At 47.7% G+C, this 25,782-nt stretch overlaps 1 protein-coding gene across 6 annotated transcripts in view; it reads left to right on the forward strand.

The window, feature by feature from the left end:
* Positions 1-25,782, forward strand: part of VSTM4 (V-set and transmembrane domain containing 4) — a 98,763-nt gene that overhangs the window by 27,144 nt on the left and 45,837 nt on the right. For all 6 annotated transcript variants that reach the window (XM_048219276.2, XM_057308807.1, XM_048219275.2 and 3 more), the window contains exons 3-5: positions 2,154-2,222; positions 11,935-12,042; positions 21,522-21,555. In XM_048219276.2, coding sequence (XP_048075233.1) covers positions 2,154-2,222; positions 11,935-12,042; positions 21,522-21,555 — 211 coding nt within the window. The remainder of the gene's footprint in view (positions 1-2,153; positions 2,223-11,934; positions 12,043-21,521; positions 21,556-25,782) is intronic.

Genomic DNA, 25,782 nt, shown 5'->3' on the forward strand with positions numbered 1-25,782 from the left:
GAGCTTTTGGCAATTTTAACAATTAGAAGGGCCCTGGTTAATACTCTAGAATTTTCACTGAGGATCCCTGAAATAAGGGCAAACCAGAGATAGTCCAGACCATATAAAACTGAAACCTAGACTCTAGGCAGTTAAAATCCTGATTGGATTAGGTGTTCATCCTTCTACTTTAACTTGTTACCAGGAAAAAAAAAATTAAGATTTTATTTTTAAGTAAAAAAATGTTCACTCATTTATGGAACATAAGAAGTAGGAAGATCGGTAGGAGAAGAAAGGGAAGAAGAAAGGGGGGGTAAACAGAAGGGGGAATGAACCATGAGAGGCTATGGACTCTGGGAAACAAACTGAGGGCTTCAGAGGGGAGGGGGTGGGGGAAGGGGATAGGCCGGTGATGGGTATTAAGGAGGGCACGTATTGCATGGTGCACTGGGTGTTATTTGCAAGTAATGAATCATGGAACTTTACATCAAAAGCTAGGGATGTACTGTATGGTGACTAACATAATATAATAAAAATATTATTAATAAAAAATATGTAAACAAATAAATGTGGCTATGTTCGAATAAAACTTTATGGACACTGAAAAAAAAAAGATCTTATTTTTAAGTAATCCTTACACCCAATGTGGGGCTCGAACTCACAACCCTGAGATCAAGAGTTGCATACTCTGCCCACTGACCCTGCCAGGCACCCTGGAAAATAAAATTTTGTCTAGCATTTCCATAGTTTTCTATATACAATGTCTGGCATTCAATTAAAAAAAAAGTGTTAGGACATAGCAAGGGACAGGATCGAAAGCAAAGACAGATAACAAACAGATCTACTGGGGATGCAGATATGAAAGTTATCAGGCATATGCATTAAAATAATATGAAAATATGGTGAAATTAGGTGACAAGCTGGAGAAATTCATCTGGGAGCTGGGATATATAAAGATGAATAAATTAATTTAATATAAAAAAGAATTAATAGACGGGTTTATCAGATGGGAAGATTGGTGATCTGCAAGATGGGTCAATAGGAAATACCCAGTGTAAGGCCTAGAGGAGTAAAAAGATGGAAAATCGAGATTGAAATTCATGACAATATAATACAAAAGTTTTGGGAAGGGACAGTAAATAGAGTTAAAGTTTCAGACCATCTCTGCCATATGCCTTGCCTCTCATTCTGATTCCATCTCCATTCCAATCTCCTTTGTCTTTCTGTTCAGGTCCTAGATTCTCTTCTCTAGAAGTCTCCAGTGTGGTAGCCACAGACCACAGGTGGCTATATAAATTTAAATTAAAATTAAATTAAAAATTCAATTCCTCAGGCCCATGTGGACTAGCCACATTTCACATTCTCAAGTAGCCGCAAGTAGCCAGTGACTACTAAATGTACAGAACACACGTAGAACATTTCCTTCGTCCTGGAAAGTTCTATCGGACAATAATCTCATTCCTTGACATTATGCTTTTTTTGGTCAGCTTAATTTTTATCTTTTGACCCATGATAAGATTACTCTTATGCATGGAATCTTTCCTTCCATGGTTCCAGCCTCTTTCATGTAACATTCAAGGTTTTACACTGTGTGGTTCCGTTCTGTTTCCCGGACTGTTGAAAGCAGGCACAAAAAGGTCAATGACCAACTACCGGCTAAAAGTGGACAAAATAATCTCAAAATCAGATGCTTCCTGCTGTGTGTGCCTGCCTGGCATGGAATGGTGCTCAGAGCGCAGACCCTGAGCCGTCAGATGATTTCAGACTCCTCTTTCTAGGGGTTCCCGGCAAGTGCACTGTACCTAGAAAGATGGCCACTAAAATGGTAAAATAAATGTTTTGGTTCTTGGGATTCCCACTGGAGGACTCTGTATTGTAAGTATATGAGGCAAGTGGGACTTCTATGTTACTGAGTCCCAGCTTTGCCATTTATTGGCTTTTAAACAAAGACAACCTACTTTCCCCCCACTGGTGCCTCAACTGTTATGTGTCAGGCATTGTACCTCTCCCTAATGTGTGAGTTGTGATAATTAAATGTGGTTTTGCAAATGGGAAAATTGCTTTATAAATGTAAGTGCCGTACACACCATATGGCATTATGTCGGAGAACAGTGTGGGCCGGGCCCAGAAACTACTGTCCTTCACGCTGTGCCATTTCTTTTTTTGTCTTACAGTGATTTCCCTCAAAGCTTCTGAAGATGCGTCCTTTGAGAAAAAGAAGGAGACCTGGGCATTTTTTGAAGGTAGGTCTTGCATGTTTCCTTATTATAAGATGCCCCTCCTTTTAGATAATAGGAAGGGAATAGAATGGGAAGAAGGTGCACTTGGGGTATACCAAACTGAACACACAACCCAAGGAAATATCGAAAGCTAAGGACTTCTTATTACTTGTTACAGGTGAGGGGACAGGGAGATAGTTCTCAAAGCACCATCTCCCCATGGGGTTAGTACAGGAAGCGTTTATTCATTGTGTTAGGGTCTGGGGCGGGGAGCTGGCATCGGTATTTTCCATTCCTTCGCCCATGCCTAGCGTGTCCGCATGCAAATGCGTACCTCGCACGTTCTAAAAATGGCAGGACATGCTGCCCGTAGGAAGTGATGTTAGTATCATGAGCTAAAGGTAACTTCAGGTCAGCTCAGGGGGCTTCTGCGCAGCTCCAGCCTGGCTCCCACTGGCTCCCATGGGGGCTGTTAGCAGAGACATCCCTAGCAAGGGTGGGGGGTCTTAGGTGAAACACCAACTTGCCCATCTCCTTGGCTGGAACTGCTGGTTCTGTGAAAAGAAACACATTCCTTCCCTGCTTTTGTCCCTTCCCCTCCCACCTTCTGCTGATAGCTTCCATCCCTCTTATTTGAGTAATTTCCTCCTGCGTTTTAGCCAACAAAAGACCCTGACTTCTTAGTTGTGCTATGACATCAAGTTGTTTTCTTTTTTTTTTTTTTTTTAATTTTATTTATTTATTTGACAGAGATAGAGACAGCCAGCGAGAGAGGGAACACAAGCAGGGGCAGTGGGAGAGGAAGAAGCAGGCTCCTAGCGGAGGAGCCCGATGTGGGGCTCGATCCCAGAACGCCGGGATCACGCCCTGAGCCGAAGGCAGACGCTTAACCGCTGTGCCACCCAGGCACCCCCATCAAGTTGTTTTCTTATCGTAAACTTACTCAAGAGTAGGGTGGGAGGGGACACCTGGGTGGCTCAGTTGGTTAAGCATCAACTCTTGACTATTTCAGTTCAGGTCATGACCTTGGGGTCGTGAGATGGAGCCCCACATTGGGCTCAGCACAGAGGCTGCTTGTCCCTCTCCCTTCCCCTCTGCCCCTCACCCACTTGTGCTCTCTCTCTCTCTCTAAAATAAGTAAGTAAAATCTTTAGAAAAACCCAAAAAACTGTGTATATATATATATATATAGAGAGAGAGAGAGAGAGAGAGAGAGGAAGGGGGTGTACTTCATATATAAATAAAGAGTAGGGTGGGAATCCCTGGTGGTATCAGCCCCTGGGTTTTGAAAGAGTGGAGGCCAAAGCTCCAATCTGTATACTTTGGGGTTATGTGTTTTGTTTTGTTCTAGAATTCCTACTCCTAAGCGATTTTAGGGAGGGATCCTCGAGTAGTATAAAAATGAAACGTACATTTACTCTGACAAATTTTATCTCCTGTTTCTTGCAGAGCTTGGGATTCTAGAAATAGTTTGAGAACCTTCAGCAAGTGATTTTCAACCCATGTTAGAATCCCCTGGGGAGCTTTAAAAACACTGATGCCATGGGGCGCCTGGGTGGCACAGCGGTTAAGCGTCTGCCTTCGGCTCAGGGCGTGATCCCGGCGTTCTGGGATCGAGCCCCACATCGGGCTCCTCCGCTAGGAGCCTGCTTCTTCCTCTCCCACTGCCCCTGCTTGTGTTCCCTCTCTCGCTGGCTGTCTCTATCTCTGTCAAATAAATAAATAAAATCTTAAAAAAAAAAAAACAAAAACAAAACACTGATGCCTAGGCCACAGCTCTGGAAAGTCTGATTGAGCCGGAATTTGTTGAAAGCTCTCCCGGTGATCCCAGCAGCAGCCCCAGCAGCATTACCTGGGAGTCCGATGCAGATGCGTGCTGTCGGGCCCGCCCCTCACTTACAGGATCAGAAACACTCGGGGTGGTGCCCAGCGATCTGGGTTTTCACCGGACCCCCGGAGGGGATTCTGCTGCACTCACAGTGGAGCCTTGGAGCAGTGATTCTCAGCAGGACGTTGGTGTTCCCCTCCAGGGCACATCTGCCAATGTCTGGATACGTTTTTGGTTGCCTCTACTAGCCTTTTTTTTTTTTTTTTTTAAAGATTTAATTTATTTACTTGACAGAGAGAGAGCACAAGTAGGCAGAGCAGCAGGCAGAGGGAGAGGGAGAAGCAGGCTCTCCACTGAGCAAGGAGCCCGAAGCAGGGCTCGATCCCAGGACCCTGAGATCATGACCTGAGCTGAAGGCAGCTGCTTAACCGACTGAGCCACCCTGACACCCCCACTACTAACCTTTTGATGCTCCTGGCATCGACCGGGTAGAGGCCAGGGGTGCTGCTCAAGGTCTTAACAATGCACGGCTCCGCTCCCCACAGTGAGGAAGTATGTGGCCCCAAATGTCCAGGAGCGCTGCGGTGGAGGAGCCTGGCCTTACTTAGAGTGAGGAAAGTTCACGGGAATTATCATCACAAAGCAGGTGAAGATTATGACCGGAAGCAATGAAAGAATGCACTTTGTGAGTTCTTAGGCAGCGCCTTTGGTCAGTGAAAAACTGATGAATGTCAAAAGGTGATCAGGAAACTGACGGATTGCGTCTAGCGGAGGCGTGGCATCTATTGCTGATGAATCCCCGTGCGAACAGATCTGGGGAGATGGGAGTGGGCCTCGGGGGCTTCCCTCACCTTTAGGAAACTCACAGATGTGGCGGAAGGAGATCGTGTCCCATGGGGGTGGGACGGGCGCTTGGACCCAAACCCACCTCTTCCAATAGGCAGTTAAAAGCAGGGCGTGGAGGCACCTTCTCTCTCAGAAAAATGTAAATGTGATTATGAACATTATTTGCAAACCAGACAGTGTCACCCAGATAGGACATTGGGATTCATTGTTTTGCCATCAAATATTTTCTTTGTCAGATTGCACTCTCATTCAGTAGAGATCCCCTGTATTCCCAGCCTTTTCTTATGTAGGCTTTGTGGCTTTTTTTTTTTTTAAAGATTTTATTTATTCATTGTACAGAGATAGAGACAGCCAGCGAGAGAGGGAACACAAGCAGGGGGAGTGGGAGAGGAAGAAGCAGGCTCATAGCGGAGGAGCCTGATGTGGGGCTCGATCCCAGAACGCCGGGATCACGCCCTGAGCTGAAGGCAGACGCTCAACCACTATGCCACCCAGGCGCCCCGCTTTGTGGCTTTTTATTTCATGAGCCTCTCCCAGCAAAATAATCCCCAGCTCGTTCCCTCAGCCTTTCATTCAGGGAATGCCTATTTGTTAGCAAGGAGATGAAAGTGACTTGACTCCTCATAGAGCGAAGCAGTAGAAAAAAACAATTGATTTCCCCCGTGTTTCTGGGAGTTGCCCCATGACCCAGGCCTTACGGTGGGGGAGAAGTATGGAGACATCCAGGGCATCCCTAAGGTAGGTCCCTGGCAGCTGGGACAGCGGGAGCCTTGTTTATCATCTGATGCATAAGGATCTCCTGGAGGGTTGTTAGTAACCCGGATTCTGGGCTCCCCACCGAGAATCTGATTATTGCATTAGGAAGGGAGCAAAACATTTGTATTGGGCCCAGGCTGTTTCCCCAATGCAAGTGGTCTAAGGACCCTATTTAGAAGTAACCCATGGTACTGAGCCTCGGTGGCTCAGTCGGTTAAGTGTCTGCCTTTGGCTTAGGTCATGATATTGGGGTCCTGGGATCGAGCCGCATGCCAGGCTCCCTGCTCAGCAGGGAGTCTGCTTCTCCCTCTCTCTCTCTGTCTCAAATAAATGAATAAAATCTTAAAAAAAAATACCCATGGTACAAAAAACAAGACTTCATATATTTGGAAAGATTGCAGCATATGGTCCCGCCATGCCTTGCAGCATAATCAGCATGTCTAAAACAAGTGTATAATTAATAGTACTTTATAATTCACACGTAGCTATCAACTATCGGGGTCACTGTTGACGTAGCTCTGTGCCCCAAATCCGTAGCCCAGCGTGGGCTTACTTCTCGACACAGAGAATTAGGTCCCTTCAGAAAAGAATTGGGATCCTCACTCTGTCTAATGCCTCAGAGCAGCTGTTTCCAGAGCGTCCTTGCCCTGTGGTTCTGGCAGCAGGAGCCGTGTGTTTTGCTTTCTTACCCCAGCCACAGTGTCGGCGAGGTCAGGGGTACAGATGAAACTCCCTGGCGCCTGATCCCGGGCCTTTGCCCTTTTGTTCCTGAATGGGCGAGCGGCAGCCGGGCTTGCTGATGGACAGCCGTCCTCCTGGGACTTTGCTCAGCGGGTCACATGCCTGCAGCACAAAACCCAGCATTGTCAGGCCTCTTGGTGAAATGCTGGAGTGAGTTAAAATCCCTCAGGGTTATTGTTCAGGTATTCCTCCCCGAGCAAGATGATATCACAAGCTGGATTAAAAAAAAAAAAAAAAAAAAGAAACACAATTGCTGCAGAGACCTGAGATCTTGGTGTTTGCATTTTCCCTGGAAAAGTTGAGGACTGACATCGACTTTCTCGAGTCAGTGGTCAGGAGAGTTGCTTCATTCACTGTGCAGAGGCATGCTGGGACCACCGGGCTTCAGAGCAGCGCGGAATATTCCCGCTGGCCTCAGGGTTGCTGGGCAACAGGTGCTGCCTGCCTCTCGCTGGGGCCTCTCCACCCGGCCTGCCCTGGGGTGGCTTGGTGGGCTGGGAGGGGGGAGCTGGCACAGGCTCGCTGCGCCCCCCGTCTCGGCCTCCCTGCCGCGTGAGGGGCCCTCCAGCCTGCCGGCCCCGCCATCTGCTTCAGGGAGGCCTGGACTGGGGCGGGGGGCACATTTTCTGCATGGCAGCTTGCAATTGAGCCTAAAAATGACATTGGTGCCTTTGGAAGTCCGATGGCAGAAGACAAAGCTGCACATGTGTTTGAGGAACGTAACAAGATTTTTAGAATGATTTCAAGGGCGCAGGTGTATGTGGTGTTTTAAAAGCAAACCCCAGATTCAGCTAAGGGCACGTGTTCTGTTCAGTTTGGATCCGAAGGCTTGGATTCAGCCTCCAGACAAGCATTGTTTGGCCCGGTCTGGTCTGAGTTTTAAAACCTTTGAGCCAACATTTATAATTAGAGAGGTGTGTACGAGGAAGTTGAGGGAAAGGCAGAGAGAAGGCCGCACGGGGCGGGCTTCCAGGCGGAGCAGGACTGTCTGGAGCAGCGTGGGGGCCGCCTCTGCCGGACAGAGCACAGCTTTGCTCGAGCTCGCCGGGTGGCGGGGCCAGGGTCCATCTAAGGGTTTGTGACCCTGGCTCAGATGGCTCAGTGTTTTACCTCTGTTTGCAGAGAAAATCGGGGGAGGTGGTTTCAGTGTTTTGAGTAGATTAAACAGGGCAATTGTCTGTATGCAGCAAAAGGAACACGTGAAACAGAGGGTAAAACTGGAACTCGGGCCCTGGGCGCTGCCCATCCAGGGAAACTCAGATGTTCTTTTTGAGCTTCGCTCCCCCTGCAAGGTGACGCTTGCTCAGGTTCCTATGGTCTCAAGCACACAACGGAGAGCAGGCGCGATGGCTCCCAGGCCTGTGGGGACACACACACAGGCGGCTGGTGCCCGTCGGCCAGTGTCCCCAGCCCGTGGGCCTGCGTGCTTGGCGGCGTAGCCGAGCCTTCCGGACTGGCCAGATGTTTTATGGTCTGCAGCGAGGGCTGCCTGTGGAGAGCCCCCTCTGTGCCACGTGGTGGAGGCTGTGATCTGAAACCAGTGCCTGGACCTCTCCCAGCCCCTCGCCTCCTGCCAGGGCAGAACGGGCCGCAGATGTCTACAGCGTGCTCCTGGGGACGCTTGTGGGAGAGTCTCACCACGACCTTGTCCCTGCTTGATTGCCAGTTTCCAAACCAAGGAAAGGGCTCCGGTGAAGAGGGAGCTTGTGGAGGGCGCTGCTGTGCTCCAGTGGTCCAGCAACTTCAGTGACACAGTTTGTCTCTCCTACCAAGAGTGAGACAGAAGCCAGATTGCCCTTGCCTTTCCTGCATCTTTGGAATCCCTTCAAGGCAGATGTTGGGTCCTCGCGCCCCACGTCTGGCAGTGGGACTGCCTTACTTGCCATCCTCTCGCGCCAGAAATAGCTACGCAGTCCTGGTCCCCAAGCAGTTTGCTCAACTGCTTGTAAATCCAGGACGGGACGTATGTTCTCCGTGTTCTGGCCCATCCTGTGCTCCTGTCGTGAATCCTGGTCTGTGACCTCTGCTCTAGCTCTCAGTTTCATTGTTTAAATGGAGACCCAAGCCCTGAACTCTGACCACTCAGAGCTCCCACCGAGTGAATCTGCAAAGCTCACGCATCGGAGACACAGGTGTCTCTACCAAAAGGCAGTTTTGATTTTTGTTGTAGGAGAGGGTTTCTGCTCTTCCTGTCTCAAACTTCTCGACCCCTGTAATCTGGCTCGGCCCCCACCATCCCACTGAATTGGCTTTCCCCCAGGACTTTTCCAGTAGCTTCCAAGCAGGGAAATCCAGTGGATATTTTCCAGCAGCACTTGATACTATTGAATCTTTCTTACGACATCTACTCTCTTGGCTTCTAGAACTCTCACTTCAGTCTTCCTCTGCTTCTGTGACTGGCTCCCAGCTCCCCCTGTAGCAGCCTCTTCCTATCCACCCTCCTGTTCCCTTAAATATTAGGGCAGGTGTTCCTTTCACCTGCAGCCTTATCCTGCTGTGCTTTCTACTTCTTTTACTTTAGTCCAGGCTTCTAAGCTCCAGAACAGAAACCTTCTGAGACTAGCTGAGGCAAAAATGCTGACTGAGCCTAAGACCGTGGGAGGATCGTGGACTCTGGGTCAGAGACGACACTGAGCCTCCCGGGGAAGAGAGAGTCGAAAGGAACCTGAGATGTCTGATTCCATCCCATGTTCCCTCTTCGTCTCTCACCGACCATAGCCTTACCTGCCTCCCCAGCTCCCTGTGGAAGCCAGCCCCCCTGTTGCTCCCAGCATACTTGCTTTTTCCTTTGGGACACTTTACTAACTGCTTCTCCAGGTCCCGAGGGCTTTACAAAGGTGCATTCCTGTTGCCTCAGCAATTCCACTTCTAGGAACTTCATCTTAAAAACCTCATACGAGAGATGCATGAAGGTTTGCGTTTGTAAGTGCTCGTTGTACTCCTTTATTACAGGGAGCAGTTAGAAACACTTCGAGTGGCCAGTAATAAGGTCCCATGAAGCTGCTTCCACTTTTTTCACCCTGTCTCTCTCTGTGTTTTTATTATTTCCATACACTTTTGCACTTTCTGTGTTTTTTTAAATATGACTCAGCACAGAGCTCCAGTCCTCCTCAGGCCGGTTGAGTTCCTTCCCTGTGTGTTTCTAGTACTGGGCACACGCTCCTGTTTTCGCAAATGCCATGCCGCCCTCTGATTTCTTGATGAAACTTTTAAATGTCCATTGTTATATTTCTTGTACTTAGGCGAGTGCTGAACATGGCTGATAATAAATGTGTGTTGGCTCAAGAAATTTAAGTCAGTAGAAAAACATTTTTGCCAAGTTCAAGCAACTGAAGCTTTTTGCTGCAGAAAAGGGTAAAACACTGCCTTTGGCTTCCCTTTCCCTTTCTGAGCAGTTGGCATTTTATCAACCAGACTGGCGAGGATGTTGATCATTGGAGTTTAAGAAATGAATGTAGGTTGTTATGAGCTCAAGGTTGGTGTCCCCCCCAAATTCGTATGTTGAAATCCTAGCCCCTAATATGACCGTAATTAGGAGGGGGCCTGTGGGAAGTGATTATGTCACCAGAGTGGAGCCCTCAAGAATGGGATTATTTGCCCTTATAAGATGAGACCCCGTAAGAGCTTGCTTGGTGTCTTTCTGTTCTTTGTCATGTGAGGATACCAAGAGGAAATGTCCCCAAACCAAAAAGAGAGCTCTTACCAGATACCGGCTCTGCCACCACCTTGCTCCTGGGAGAAGTATATGTTTATCGTTTCAATTGCTCAGTCGATGGTATTCTGTGACAGCGGCCCAAATTGACTGAGACACATATGATCATTGTTTAACCTAAAAGAATTGTTTTGAGACAATTGTATATGAACATGTATGACTAAGAAATGATACAGGGATCCCTTGCACCCATTCCCCAATTTGTCCCGATGGCAACATCTTGCAAAACTATAGTACAACATGGCAACCAGGATGTTGACTTTGATACGGCCAAGACGCAGAACGTTCCCATCCCCACAAGGGCTTCCTTTAGCCAAACCCACTTTCCTCCCATCAGCTTGTCCCTCCTTAACCTCTGGCAATTGCTAATCTGTTCTCTATTTCTATAGTTTTGTCATTTCAAGAACGTTATATGAATAAAATCATATAGTATGTGGCCTTCTGGGATTCCCACCCCCCCCAACACACACACACACACACACACACACACACACACACACACACACACACAGCATCGTTCTTTGGAAGTTCCAGATTGCCACATCACCGAGCAGTATTCCGTGGTGTGTATGGACCACGGTTTGTTGAGCCATTCACCTCCTGAAGGACATCTGGGCAGTTCCCAGTTTCGGGCTCCTGTAAATAAAGCTGCTATTTTGCGTGAACGGAAGTTTGCTTTTCTCTGGGACAAATGCCCCAGGGTTCAGTTGCCGAATTGAAGGGTATTTGTGGATGTATCTTCTAAGAAACTGTTTTCTGGGGTAGCTGTACCATTTTACATTTCCAGCAGCAATGCCGAGTGACCCAGTTTATTCATATCTTTCCTGGCATTTGGTATTGTCACTATTTTTTATTTTGTTTGTTCTGATGGGTGTGTGAGATATCTCAGTGTGGTTTAAATTTGCGTTTCTGGATTGGCTGAGGAAGTTGAACATCTTCTCATGAACTTATTTGCCACTTGTATAGTGTCTTTAGTGAAATGTCTCTGTTTCTGCTCATTGTCTAGTAGGATTGGTTGTTTATTTTTTTATTTTTTTAAAGATTTTATTTAGTTATTTATTTGACAGAGGGACAGTCAGGGAGAGAGGGAACACAGCAGGGGGAGTGTGAGAGGAAGAAGCAGGCTCCCAGCAGAGGAGCCTGATGTGGGGCTCGATTCCAGAATCCCAGGATCATGCCCCGAGCCGAAGGCAGACGCTTAACGACTGCGCCACCCAGACGCCCCGGACTGGTTGTTTATTTTTTACTGTTGAGTTTTGAGAGTTCTTTATATTTTACATATTGGTCTTTTGTTGGATATACAGTTATAAATATTTCCTCCCAATCTTTAGCTTGTCTTTTCATCCTCTTCATATGGGTGTTAACAGAACTAAAGTTTTTAATTTTGATGAAATCAAATTGATCAAGTTTTCTTTATATGGATGATGCTTTCGGTGTCAAGTATAAAAGTTCTCTGCTAATGGGGCGCCTGGGTGGCTCAGTCAGTTAAGCGTCTGCCTTTGGCTCAGGTCATGATCCCAGGGTCCTGGGATCAAGTCCGGACTGGGCTCCTTGCTCAGCGGGGAGTCTGTTTCTCCCTCTGCCTGACACTCCCCCTGCTTGTGCTTGCTGACTGTCTCTGACAAATAAATAAAATGTCCTTAAAAATATATTTATAAAAAAAATTATTAAAAAAAATTCTCTGCCTAGTCCTAGATTCCGAAGATTTTTCTCCTATTCCCCCCCGCACGTTTTCTAGTTTATATTTTCTATTTTAGGCTTGTGGTTTATTTTGAGTTGATTTTTGGTAACATATGAAGTTTGTCTCTGCTGTGGCTTGTGCTGACAACGCCCCACTGTGCGCTTGCCTTCAGATCTCTACATCTATGCTGTGCTCGTGTGCTGTGTGGGAATCCTCAGCGTCCTCCTCTTCACCCTGACCATCGTCTGGCAGTCTGTGTTTAGCAAGAGGAAAGCCAGAGGTAAGAGAACCGATAAGGTCATGTCTGGAATGGGAGCACAACCAAACCACAGACAGGCGGAAGATGCTGGGCAAAGTATAACCTAGTTTGAAAAATGCATCGTGAGTCAGGGATCGTGTCCCTGTGACTGGTGAGTACAGCGAGCGAGGCCACGTGTCTCCCTTGGACTCTGCTGAAGTCAGCTGTGCCCACATTGAAATTTCTCTTTTTCTCAAATCCCTTCCTTCCGCACTCTCTGAGGGGGTGGCCCTTACCTCTGTCATTCGCCCAGAAGGGGCTGTGGAGTCAGACGAACCTGGATTCGCTTCTGGCTCTGCCGCAGGAGACTGATTTTAGACGTGTTCCTTAGCCACCCTGAGCTTCGGTGTCCTCCTCTGTGACATGAACTGGGGTGGACACAGCCTTCCTCAGATTGCACACGGTTGTGAGTGTTCATTATTTTGTCACAGTACTGGCGCGGTGTCCCGCGGGCAGGTGGGGTCAGGAAGGCTCGACCCAGCCTGAGGGGTCCCTTCCGTCTCCTCTCCTGTCGGCATCCCTGTGGCCCTGCATCTGTCCTCAGCCCCTTCTTGCTCTGCTCTTTCTCTCTTAATGATTACAGCTCTGGGGACTCCAACTTTTTTTTTTTTATTAAAGATTTTGTTTATTCATTTGACAGAGAGAGAGAGAGACAGCCAGCGAGAGAGGGAACACAAGCAGGGGGAGTGGGAGAGGAAAAAGCAGGCTCCTAGCGGAGGAGCCCGATGTGGGGCTCGATCCCATAACGCGGGGATCACGCCCTGAACCGAAGGCAGATGCTTAACGACTGAGCCACCCAGGCGCCCCTGGGGACTCCAACTTTTACCTCCCTGTGCAGGCTGCCTGCTTTCCCTCTCCAGCCCCCGCGTCTCACCAAGCCTCATTGTCTCGTTTCCACCAGAGCCGGTGTGTTTCCTCTGAAATGCCCTCCCTGCCCAACCTTCTGAATTCCCAAAGCAAGTGTGGGTGCTGTCGCTCCCCGAGATGACATGGGTGACAGCTGGGCTCTGGAATTAGACCGGCTCTGGTTCACATGGCTGCTTCACTTACCAGCTGATGACCTACGCGGGGAGCCTCACCTTGCCCATCCAAGTCATGGGAAAGCAGGAGTGTGCCGTCTCATGGCGTTACTGAGAGGATAGAGTTCAACAACAATAGCAACGAAAACTTTAACACGTGCCGACGCTTGTAAGTGTCCTGCGTGCACGATGACGTGAGGTTAGAGTGACGCGTCAGCCTGAGGTCACCAAGCTGGGCAGTGTTAGATGTGGTGGTCACGGTGGAAGGGAACACTCGGACAGGGAGACGACGGCGCAGTGCTTCCGGGGGGCCTCTCCACCAAGGTGCGGGCAGGGCTCAGGGAACCCCGGAGGGAAGGTGGGGGTGCACTCAGGGGCCAGCCTGCAGGACGCTGTTGCCATCGCAGAGTTAGCAGATGAGGGCAGGAGAGGCTCCTGGAACTTGCGAGAGCTGCCGCTGCAGGAGAAGTGTCACCAGCAGGAGTCTTAGAAGAGGGACCCAGGCAATGCCAAACCAGAAAGCAGCAGGGGGGAGCCCGGAGCATTCATCCCTCAGCCCTCCCTTCCCCCCTCTCCTCTGGATGTCCTGCTGCTGCTTTGTTTTGCTCTCACCAACCAGGAGCCAGAGGGCAGGGCGCGGAGGCCAGCCTCTGGAGGTCAGAGTGGAGAGGGCCCGAGACACCCAGCACACTCAGCGCTGGAGACAGAGCCTGTGGCCAACCCTTCTTGGCCCGTAGCCTTCCCACAGTGCTCTGTGCGGTCTCCGTGCTGTGCGGGAGAGCCTTCCTGGGCAGCACCTGCCTACCTTGTCAAGAGTGCCTGAGCCTTGCTCCGGCTCCAGACCCTTGCCCACGCCTCCGTTGCCCGTGTACAGATGCACGCGCCCCCTTCGAGAGACTCCTGAGGAAGGCACAGGCCCGTCACCTGACTCACTGGCCTTGGAATTTGGCTTACGACAGCTGCTTGCAAATGGGGCACAACTGTGTGTTTCCCAGCTGCTTTGCTCCCAGCTGTCAGGGTCTGGAAGCCACACAAGCAGTCTCCCAGCCCGTGTTGCGGCAAAGGCGCGGCTGCCTGGGGTCAGGAGCGGGACAGGCTCTTAGTTCGCAGGCAGGATCGGGGAAACAAAGCAGAGTTTCGTTCGGGAGACATCCATCCCTTCCGGAGCCAGCGAGGCCGACTGAGACACGTACGCCAGGCCTCACACACAGCCGCTGAGAACCCAGATCCTAGTCGCCCTTGCCCCTCGTGGAGCTGGCCCAGACAGCCTCGTGTGCACCCTCGCACAGCGTCGGAAAGCCCGACTGGGCTTCCAAGAGCTTCGCCGGGGCACCTGCTGCCGGCCGCACTGCTCACGGGCTCCTCCACGTTCTTGGGCAATCCTCACCACTGGTCTGGCAATGACCATCCCTATTGCTCCCATTTGCAAGACGACACAGAGGAGGAGCTTGAGAAAGTCCTGAAACGGGTGTGGCAGAGCCCAGCCTGATGCCGAGGAAATTTCTGTTCAAAGAAACCTTCGCCATCTGGGAGCCAGCCTTGCCAAGGAATTTGCCTTCAGCCTTCCATGGCTGCTGCCAAGGTCCTTTCCCAACAGCCAGCAGAGCTGCTGAGCCCCCAGGGAGCCGGAGCTTGGCTTTCTCCAGCAGGCTGGCCTTCTTGTAGGCCTGGAGGGCAGGTCCTGCCCCATGGGGCGCTAGCAGCCACGCACCTCCCAGCCACCACAGGGCTGGGGACAGAGGACTGTGCGTGGGGCGCCCAGGGTTAGCCCTCACCCAGACCTCGGAGACTTAGCGCAGCACTGCTCAAACATTAACGAGCAGACCATTCACCAGGGAACCTGCTCAGACGAGGATTCTGATTCCCTACTTCTTATGAGATCTCAGTGGGGCCACCACTGCTGGTATGAGGCCACACTTTGAGTAGCAAGGCCTTAGAGCCGGTTCTTCTGAACTCTGCCCTCTTCTGTACCCCTCTTTTATAACAAATATTTTGAAAGGATCCCATTACTGTCTTGAAATGAAACTCAGAGATGAGATATGTTTCCTGTACCCTCAAAAAATACAATCAGGCCCAGACCCCCTTGTTATATGGACATTTTCTGGGTTTTCTATGTCACCGTGTGGATCGGGCCTTCTGCATCCTGGCCACATGGAGGAAAGCCAAGCTCTCTCACCGGAGTAAGAACCACAGAGCACCCAGGCCTGTAGTCTGCTCACGTACACACAGAAAGTGGGGGTGAGCCCAGCACCTGCACTCCCGCTGCTTCAGCAGGATCTGTCTTCAAAGAGGATATCGGAGTGGCTGTCTCCCCTGCCAATGCAATCCCCTGGACGGTGCCCGGGGTAGACGAAACCCAGCCTGGAAGCTAGGAGGCCAGGGGCCGTCGTCCTTCCCTCTCCGCCTTCCCGCTGCTCTGCCCTCACCCCGGCCTCGCTCTGCCTTGTTTCACGTGAGCCAGAGTTCATTGCACCCCTGCATTACGTGCTTTCCACTTTCCTCCTGAACTGTGAGTCTCTGTCCTGGCTGTTAGTGCCTGGTGCCTGCAGCCTCGTCCCAGGGCCTCTGCGGCTCTGAGTCCCCCTGGAAAACACCCGTCCTGGGGGCCCAGGACCAAGCTGGGAGTTACTCTCGTGGCGCCTCAAGCACGCGGGTTTCCAGTGGCCTTTGCCTGTTCAGGAGTGAGTCCAGACTCGCTGCTTTGAGGGGGCTCCAGTAATCCCCCAACCTTCCCTGCCTGAGCTCTTACGGGGGCAGTTTGGAGGCACACTAGAACCAGACGGAAGGAGAGGGGCTCACACCCTTGTCCCTACGCTCTGTGTTCGTGATGTCTCAGTCTGGCTGGCACTTGATGTGCCAGAACCCTAGCCTGGAGCTGGGGCTGCCTAGAACTTGCTAGACCCCCGTGTTCCCCTCCCCAGCTGCAGGCTTGTTCCCACCGCTTCCCCATGGCGATGGGGCCAAAGAGCCCATGATCTCTACTCCCAGCGGTACAAGGAAGAAGGTGGGGGTGCACCCCTGTCACGGTCACACTCAGTGCGGGGAGGAGGCTCAGAGCATGGGGTGGGGCGGCTATGGACGAGGAGCAGAGGGGCGACCCTGGGGCCTTGGGGAAGTAGAAGGGCTCACCTGCCTGGTGTCACAGACACTTGGACAATCCTAGCATGAGCCCTCCTCTCCACATACTTCTCAGACACAGACTTGGTCTTCAGAGTGTGTGGGAATGTTCGGCTGGCTCTCGTGGGCCCACTGCTGCCATGGGAAGGGGCCTATCCTCCCTGTGCGGGCTCACTTTCCAAACCTACATCCTTCCATCATGGTCATGGTGACTGCGGGATCAGCCATCCAGGCAGCAACGGCAAGCAGAGCCCCCCAAGCATTGTCCCCAGTAGAGATACACTGCCAGCCACATTTGTCATTGGACATTTTTTTAGTAGCCACGTTAACAAGTTAAAAAGGTAAAAAATAAAAAATCTCTTTTATTTAACTCAATATATTTAAAATAGCATTCAACCAGTATCAACATAAAGATTCTGAATGAGATACTTTACATTCCTTTGTTCATACAAAGGGTGGAATCCAGCATGATTCCATACTTCCGGCATTTTGGACGAGGCACATTTCGAGTGCTAGATAGCCGCCTGGGGCTCACGACTTCCATATAGGACGAGTCTCTAGACACACACCTTTATGTGCTGGTGCTTTCCATCAGTGCTTTTCGTGGGGCCATGAAGCTGCTCTCTGGTAAGAGAACAGGCAATAGAAAACCTCATTCTCCTTCGCAGCTTTCCACCTGGTGACCGGGAGAAATGGCTTCACCTGTCCTTGGAACTTCGCCAGCCTGGAAACATGGTCAAGGCAGGGCTGCTTCCTGGAAGGGGCTGGGGTTTTGGATGTGACATGGTGGGAGCACAGTTTTTGTGTGAAGGGAAGGGCTGGCAGGAAGCGGGGGACACCTCTGGTCTTATCTCTCCCCCCAGGGAAGTGCAGATGGTCCTTTTCCAGGCTGCCTGGCTCCCTGCCGGTGCGGGGGGAGGCTGAGAGAGCACTGTGCCTAGTCGTTCTAGCTCCTTTTGCAAATGCATGGGACCTTTTGCAGGGGCTATTACAGTGTTCACCCAGTGCGGGAGATGCTTGGGGAACAGGAGAGATATCCATGGGTCCTATCTCAGGGTCTCTGCAAGGCCTGGGGTCTGGAGAGGGTGCAGGCAAATTAGGTGAAAGACAGGGGAGGGTCAGCTCTACCTTGAGGCCCCAACACTGCTACAGGGCCTGATGAGATGGGGGAGGATGGCTACCTGCACCCTAAAGCACCTGTCTGGGGGTGGTAGTGGTGACAGAGGCAGGCCCAGATGGGGATGACACAGTCTTCAGCCTGGACAGGTCGTCTGGGAGGTTGGCCATGAGGTGGGGGCTGAGAGCAGTATGGCTCTGGCTGAAGGAGCAGAGAAAGGGTAGCCCCAGGGCTTGGTGCTCACAGACATCTTTCTGCCAGGAGGTGAGAAAAACAGTCCTGTGGGCACCTGGGTGGCTCAGATGGTTAAGCGACTGCCTTCAGCTCAGGTCATGATCCTGGAGTCCCAAGATCGAGTCCCACATGCATCTGGCTCCCTGCTCAGCAGCGAGTCTGCTTCTCCCTCTGACCCTCCCCCTTCTCGTGCTCTCTCTCTCTCATTCTCTCTCTCTCAAATAAATAAAATCTTTAAAAAAAAACCCCAGTCCTTCCTTTTAGTCTTCAAAGCCCTAAAGATCATAAGATCACCATTGAAAAAGAACAGTGTCCTGAGTTTTCATTTCTGTGCAGTATGGTTGCCTTGTGTGGAGCCCGCAGCCTCTGGGTCAGTGTGCTGGCTGCGAGGCCATGGCGCACGATGGAGACTGGCTCCAGGATCCCCCTTTATTGGCTTCCTTCCTTTCCTGGTCTCACTTCCCCGCTCTCCGGTGGATTTGCTGGGATCACGTCCCACATAGACTCTTTGTACTGAAGTGCTTATCTTACAGGCTCTGCTCCCAGGGCAGCCCTAGCTCTGGAATCAGCACTGATTAAGTTACGTACGTTTGAAGGTGACTTTGGGCAAGGGCTATTTCTCAGATGCCCGTAAGTCTTATGTCTGGTATCCAGGATTACTTTTGGTTCCCTGGGCAGTCCCTCTTCATTCAAGGGACATCGGCCCTGCATTTACTGGTCTGAGACCTTATAAGCATCGGTCAGCAGGTGCTGGCTGCCGTGCCTATTTTGTGCCCGGCACTGACCATCCTCACTGGGCTCCTGGTCTTTCTGAGTCAGCCCCCTGCCCTATGGCCAACTATTATGAGTGTCCCTGGCCCATCCTCCTACTCCCTGGCTTTCTGGTCTCCAGGCTGCTCACCTCACTGCCCCTGGACTGGATTTCCCAAGATACAGGTCAGTGTATGGATTCTCTAGGGCTCCAGCCCCAGCTCCGCCCTGCTCCAGCCACTTTCTTCGTCTATAGGAACTCGAATGCCAGCCGCCCAGCTTCTCTGAGAAGGGTGAGGAGTAGTTACGAGAGGGCTCTGGAGTCAGGCTGCCCAGTTTTGCCCCTTCCTAGGTGTATTAGTTTGCTTGGGCTGCCGTAGTAAAGCTTCTAGGTGGCTGTGTTCTCCCTGTGGCTTCACATGGTCTTTCCTCTGCACTTGTCAGTTTCCTAATTTCTTCTTAGAAGGACATCAGTCATGTTGGATCAGGGCCCACCCCAGTGACCTCATCTTAACTGAATCACCTGTTCAAAGGCCTCATCTTCAGCTACAGTCACATTCAGAGGGGTAGGGTTTTAGGGGCTTCAACATAGGAGGGACGCAGCTCAGCCCCTAACACCAGCTGTGTGACCTTGGGCACGGTCATTAATCTCAATGTGCCTCAGTGCCCTCCACCGTAGAATTAAGTGCAATGACAAAGTTTTTGTGAAGATTAAATTCAAGTGCAAAGTCGTGGTCTTCAAACATTTTTGCCTGCATAGCACCTGAAAGCATTTCAAAAACTATGTATCTTTGAACTTTTTTTTGTTGACGTTTAAACTTTTTCATCATAAATGTAAATTGTTGCAAAGGAGGTAATTTCCAGGGCATCACAAATATTGATATCTTAAAATGAAATGGTTAAATTTCTTTTACATCTAAATGTCATGAATATAATAACTACCTCTTTTTATTTAAAAAGACTCCATGAACATGCTTTAGCCGTTAGAAATTGTGTATTTTTCCTTTTTCTCCTTGAACTTTTATCTTCAATCTAGTTCCCTCAGAAAATTTTATCCCACTTTAATACAATTTTTTTTGTTTACACTTCTCTATAAAAATAATGGGTATGAAAATTAAAATTAAGAATATTTAAAATTTCCTTAATCCATAAGTTTCTAGACGTTACATTTTTTTCTGTATTATTAATATTGTACAATTAATAAGATTTGGAAAATGAGTATAAAATTAATCAAAGCCCCATAGATGTTATCAATTTAATCAGTCATAAGAAGAACATTTTATTGGAAATGTATTTTTATTAAAATGAACTTTTATTTTACTTCATATACCCTTGCACAAATTTGCGTAATAATGGAATTCAGCATCTTTTCTATTCCTACTTTTTAAACTATAGAATTGATGCTGAATTCTATTACTAAGAATAGAAACGATGCTGGATTCTGTTATTAAGCAGATTCATGCAAGGGGATATGATCTGTCATTTAATACTCGATCAGCTGACGACTGGATTAGGTCATTAGTTAATCCTTGTCGAAAACAAAATATCGGAAGCCTCCCTGCTGGTGAAAGGGTTAATTGCCCAGTCATTGGTCTTTTGCTTTCTCAGCACGGGCACCAACATTCCAAATCATTTCTCAGTTGATGCCTACTGTTCTTTACCTCCGTAGTACAAGTCAGGATGGGCAAGAGGTGTGCCTCGATTTTGTGAAGAGAAACAGTGATGTGATGGGGAGAGAGGGAAAGGAATACAGCCAGAGCTCAGGCACATTCTGGGAGAATGAATTCTGAGGAAAGAACACCATGTTAGTTGAGGATCTAGAAACTGATTTCCTTAAAACTGCCCTTCCTAGGGGTGCCCACTGGTTTGCAAACCCCAGACAAATGATCACTGACTTATTTAAGCCTGGAGTAAGGACAGGAACATAGGTGTTCTGTGAATACTAGGTATGGTTTTATTATTGCTACATCTGTAAATTACTCAGCACAGAGTAGGTGCTCAGTAAACAGGACGAAGAGTTTTTGCACTAATAAGGGGTTGTGACAGGTAACCCTAAAAAGCCCTCTCTAAAGCTGAGACACTGTCATGTTGGTCTGGAACCTCCCCTGGTCACCTATATGACAGATCATTCCATGTGTAGCAGCTTGAAACAACAACGATTTTATTTGCTCACAATTCCATACATCAGCGACTTCAGCTGGGCTTAGCTGAGCATTTCTTCTGGTCTTCGCTGGAGTCGCTCCTGCAGCCGCAGCCTGCTGGTGGATCCCCTGGGGCCTGGCTGCTTTGGGACCTCAGCTGGGATGACTTGTGTCTGTTCGATGTGGTCTCATCTTCTAGTAGGCTAGCCAGGCTTCTTTACGTGGTAGCAGAAGAATTCCCTGCAATGAGAGAAGGAACAAATGAGCAAACCTCAGAGCACAGGGGCCTGTTATGTCTGTGCTTGTGACATATTGGTTATTGTTTCATTGGCCAGAGCACATCTGGCAGTCAAGCTCAGTGTGTGTGGGGGGGGGGGGTTCACAGGGGTGTAGATAGATACAGGGAGGTGTGGTTCATTGGTGCCATTGATGTAATGGCACCCACCTCCGGGGCCCATGGCTTACCTTCTATTTGAAGTGAACTCAATTGTGAGCTTAGACCGGACATTTACTAGGATAACTACCTAGGTATTCTTATTTTTCCTCTGCTGCTAGAATCTGTTTTTTCTCAGTGAGACCCACTGGGGAGGATGTCTTGCTCTAAGACTGTTTTTCCAAGGGCCCCTCTGGAAGAGCGTTGATCAGGGAACAAAAAGCCAGTTTACAGAGAGGAGCATCTAAGTGGAAATAGGTTGTCTCAAAAGGCTTTCTCATGACTAAGACAGAGCTTCGAAATTGGGTGACTGTTATTCCAGGACCTGCCAGGTTAGAACCCACCTCAACCCGGCTTGGGAAAAAAAAAAAAAAAAAAAAAAAAGACCGCTTTGAGTTATCAAACTAGGAGGTCATGGCTGACTCAATGTAGGTGTGGAATAGTATCGAGTCACCGTGGTGTCTATGCTATGGTTCTGCTGTATTCATCCAGAGAGAAGTATGAAAGCCCCTGAAAGTGGCTTGTGCCAACATCTGGGCAACACCTGGGCACCTGTATTTCCCAGTGATTCCTGGAGCATGTATATATCTAAAGTAACATTTATTTACCATCTTCTATTTCTTTTCTTTCCTTTTTTTTTTTTTTTACAGCGAGACATTATTTGGTGAAATGTCCTCAGAACAGGTAAGAATATTTTCTTTCTTTTTTCAAATGAAACTCTTTGATATTTTACTTTCTATTGATATTACCAAGAAATTGGCTAAATTTGTATCTTTACCTAAGGGTCTGCATGTTAGTCTGCAGATTGGCCTAAAAATGTGTGTTCTTCATGCACTTGCATGTTTCTAGATTCCATACTCTGGTTATCACCCCTAGAGGGTCCAGAGAAAATATGGCTCATGCTGGTTCAACATGCATGCTAGAAGAGGCTTGTTTCCCCTGTTTAGGAAGAAGCTAGCAGCTAGACTGAACCACTTTGATGCCTTCTGACCACAAATCCTCCTAATTCCCTTCCACCAGGGCCTGCTTGCCCTATGCCCTGCTTGGCAGAATGTGGCCATTAGAAATATATGTGCTGAGATGCTAGCCTTCTAGCTGGTGGAACACACCTCACAGGTGGCATAACAGTTAAAGGAGATATTGCAGACTCACAGCATTTAGAAATTTGAGACTTCTGGTTCAGACACAATGGCATAGGTCAGTTTCTCCCTGCTCTTCCCTGCTAAGCACAGCCATAAACCCTGAAAATAATGTCAGAAACAACCAAAGGAGGACTCTGAAAGGTGGTAAGAAGAAAATGATGAAAGCCAAAGACAGAGAAAAAAATCTTAAAAGCAACCAGAGAGAAATAATGCATTACCTACAGGGAACACAAATTTGAATGACAGTGCATTTTTCATCTGAATCGGAGGAAGGCAGAAAGAAGTGGCCTCGTTTTCTTTTTTTAAAGATTTTATTTATTTATTTTAGAGAGAGAGTGGAAGAGAGAGAGAGCACATGAGCAGAGAGGGCAGGTGGAGGGGAAGAGGGAGAGAGAGAATCACAAGAAGACTCCTCACTAAGCATGGAGCCTGATGCAGGGCTTGATCTCATGACCCTGAGATCATGACCTGAGCTGAAATTAATAGTTGGACACTTAACTGACTGAGCCACCCAGGCAGCCCAAGAAGTGGCACACTTTCAAATATTGAGAGTGAAGAGCTGTCAACTACAAATTCTATATCCAGCAAAACTGTCCTTTACGAATAAAGGGGAAATAAAGACATTCTCAGATGAAGGGAAACTGAAAGAATTTGTCACTATCAGGCCTACTTTAAAAGAAAGCTAAAATAAATTCTTGAAATAGAAGAAAAAAACTTGATACATTAGGAAGGAGGAAGGAACAGTAGAGCAGAAATATGGGTACATAAGTAAGCTATTCTTTTCCTCCTGAGTTTTAAAAATAATATTTTATAATTGAAACCAAAATTATAAAACCCTCTGATACTCAAGAAGAGCATTAAAATATTTAAAAGTGGGGAATGCAAAGTTACCTAAATAGAAGTGAGGTTTTTACACTTCACTTAAAGTGATAGAAATTTGGTAACTCACACATTTATTTATCATGCTCAAAGCAATCATTAAAGTGATTATGAAAAACATGCACTCAAAACAGTATAGAAAAATAAAGATAGAATCCTAAAATATGGTCCAGTAACGTAAAGGAACAGAGGAATGAAAACCACAGGAAATAAACAGAAAACAGATAATAAAATAGCAGACTTAATTACTAACATACTGTTTATCTTAAACAGTTGAAAACTTAAAACAGTTTCAATATATCAGCTAAATGATAGAGATTGACAGAGTGGATTTAAAAAAAAAAAAACACAACCCACCTATATTCTCTTTACAAGACACTCACTTCAAACCCAGTGACTTAGGTAGGCTGAAATAGAAGGATGGAAAAAGTCACAGCGCATGAGCAATACCAAAACAAATCAGGAGTGGTATGCTAGTAATACGATAAAATGGACTTCAGAGCAGAGAAACTTACTAGAAACAAAGAGGGACATTAGATAATGATGAGAGGATCAATCCACCAGGAAGGCAAAGACCCTAAATATGTATACCCCAAACAGGAGAATTATAAGTACGTAAAGCAAAAGCCAAAAGAGCTGAAAGAAGAAATGGATAAATCCCCAATACAGTTGGCAGCTCCAACAACCCCTCTCAGCAACCAGGAGACCTTCTAGACGGAAATTAGCAAGGGTATTGAAGATCTAAACACCACCATCAACTGACAGGACCAAATTGATACATATTGAGCTCTCGGACCACCAACAGCAGAACACTTGTATTTCCAGCCCCCGCAGAATATTCGCCGTAAGATCTGGTCTATCTTAGATCAAATGTTGGGCTTTAAAACAAACCTCAACAAATTTGAAGCAATGGAAATCACACAAACACGTGGAAATGAAACAACACACTTTAAAAATAATACGTGGATCAAAGAGGAAGTCTCAAAGGAAATAAAAAGATACAGAGAATTGACCAAAAATGAAAATAAACAGAAAAAAACATGTGGGCTGCATCTAAAGCAGTGCTGAGGGGGAGAGACATGGTGTTAAATGCTTACATTAGAGGTTTAGGAAAGCCCTCAAATCAATAATCTGAAGTCTCACCTCGGGATATTAGGAAAAGAGCAAACTAGACCCAAAGCAGACAGAAGGAACGAAATGATAAAGATCAAAGCAGAAACTGATGAAAATAGCAAGACAACAGAAAAATCAATGGATCAAAAATCTGATTCTTAGGAGACTGCTGGGAGAAAATGGGTAAAGTGTACCCAGGATGCCTTTGCTTCATTTCTTATGACTGTATGTAAATCTACAATTATCTTCATAAAAACTTCAGTTAAATGTGAATTCGGATGGCTCTGGGGGACACTGTTTGCAGCCCCAACAGTCCCTATACCCGATTGCTTTGTGTTACTTCTGCTGAGTTTGGGATCCAGAGAAACCCTGTTACTAAAATCAAACTGCAAACTTCTTTTATTGAGAGTTTACTGTCTACCACGCTGTTGTCTAAGAGTCGTCTAGCCGTGAAGCGAAGAGACAGAAGTCCCCGCTTTGTGGAACTTACGAGGCAGTGAGTGCAAATGCATGTGTCCCTGGGAGAGATGTCTGACCAAGTAAGGAGATCAGCAAGTCCTCTCCCCCAAAAAGCACCTATAAAATTGAACAAAATCAACAAAAATAACCATTTTAGCACTCTGGAAAGACCAAAGGTATATACTAAACTCAGAGGCTTTTATACTTGAAAAACTGCTGAGCTGCTGCTGGCAACAGTGGGATTTGGTGGCGTTTTGGCCTCCGGTTGCTCTGACACTCTTCCTTCCTGCAGGGAGTGCTGTGAGGACCACCAGATGCTCTGTTGTTAGAAGGGGGCTCATGTGACTTGGAGCAGTGGGCAGTGCTCACGTTCAGCAGCGGTATCAGTGGTGGTGACCTGCTTAAGGGGATTGAGCAGGGAGGCCCAACAGCTCTGTTAGCCTGAGCTTTTGGTCACAGTTGGGGCAAGTGTATTTCTAGCTGAGGCAACACACCTATGTGGTGGGGAATGGAGAGCACCCAAAGGAAGAGAATATACCATGCAGATAGTAACAAGAGAGATGGTAGCTTAATTAATATCAGATAAGATAGGATTTAAGACAAGAAATATGACTAGAGACCAAGAAGGAAATTACAAATTGTGAAGGATCAACACACCAGGAAGATATAGCAATTATAAATGTATATGGGCCTAACAACAGAGCCTCAGCATACATGAAGAAAAACAGAAAATTAAAAGATGAAGTTGGTGATTCTAGAATAATAGCTGGAGATTGCAATGGGCAACTCTCAGTAATTGATAGAATACCTAGACAGAAAATCAACAAGGGCACAGAAGATCAATAATTTTGACTTGACATAGAATACTCTACCCAGTGACCACATGCCATACTTGTCAAGTGCACTGGGACTATCCTCCAGGACAGACCATATAGTTAGGCCACGAAACAAATCTGAATAAGTTTAAAGATTTTATGTATGTAAGAAATCATACAAAGTTTATTCTCTGAGCAATAGAACTAAATAGAAATTAATGACAGAAAGAAATCTGGGAGATTCCCAAACGTTTTGAAATTTAAAACAACACAGTTCTAAATAATACAAAGAAAACATTACAAGAGAAATTAGAAAATGTTTTGAATTAAATAGAAGTGGAAACAAAACACATCAAAACTTGAAAGATGTTGCTAACGCAGTGCTTAAAAAACTTACGGCTCGAAATGCCCATATTAGACAAGAGGGAGGATCTCAGATCAATAACCTAGGCTTTCAGCATAAGTAACTAGAGAAAGAAGAGCAAGTGATATCCACAGTAAGC

The sequence above is a fragment of the Ursus arctos genome, unplaced genomic scaffold (assembly GCF_023065955.2).
Source record: "Ursus arctos isolate Adak ecotype North America unplaced genomic scaffold, UrsArc2.0 scaffold_7, whole genome shotgun sequence".
Classification (NCBI taxonomy): domain Eukaryota; kingdom Metazoa; phylum Chordata; class Mammalia; order Carnivora; family Ursidae; genus Ursus; species Ursus arctos.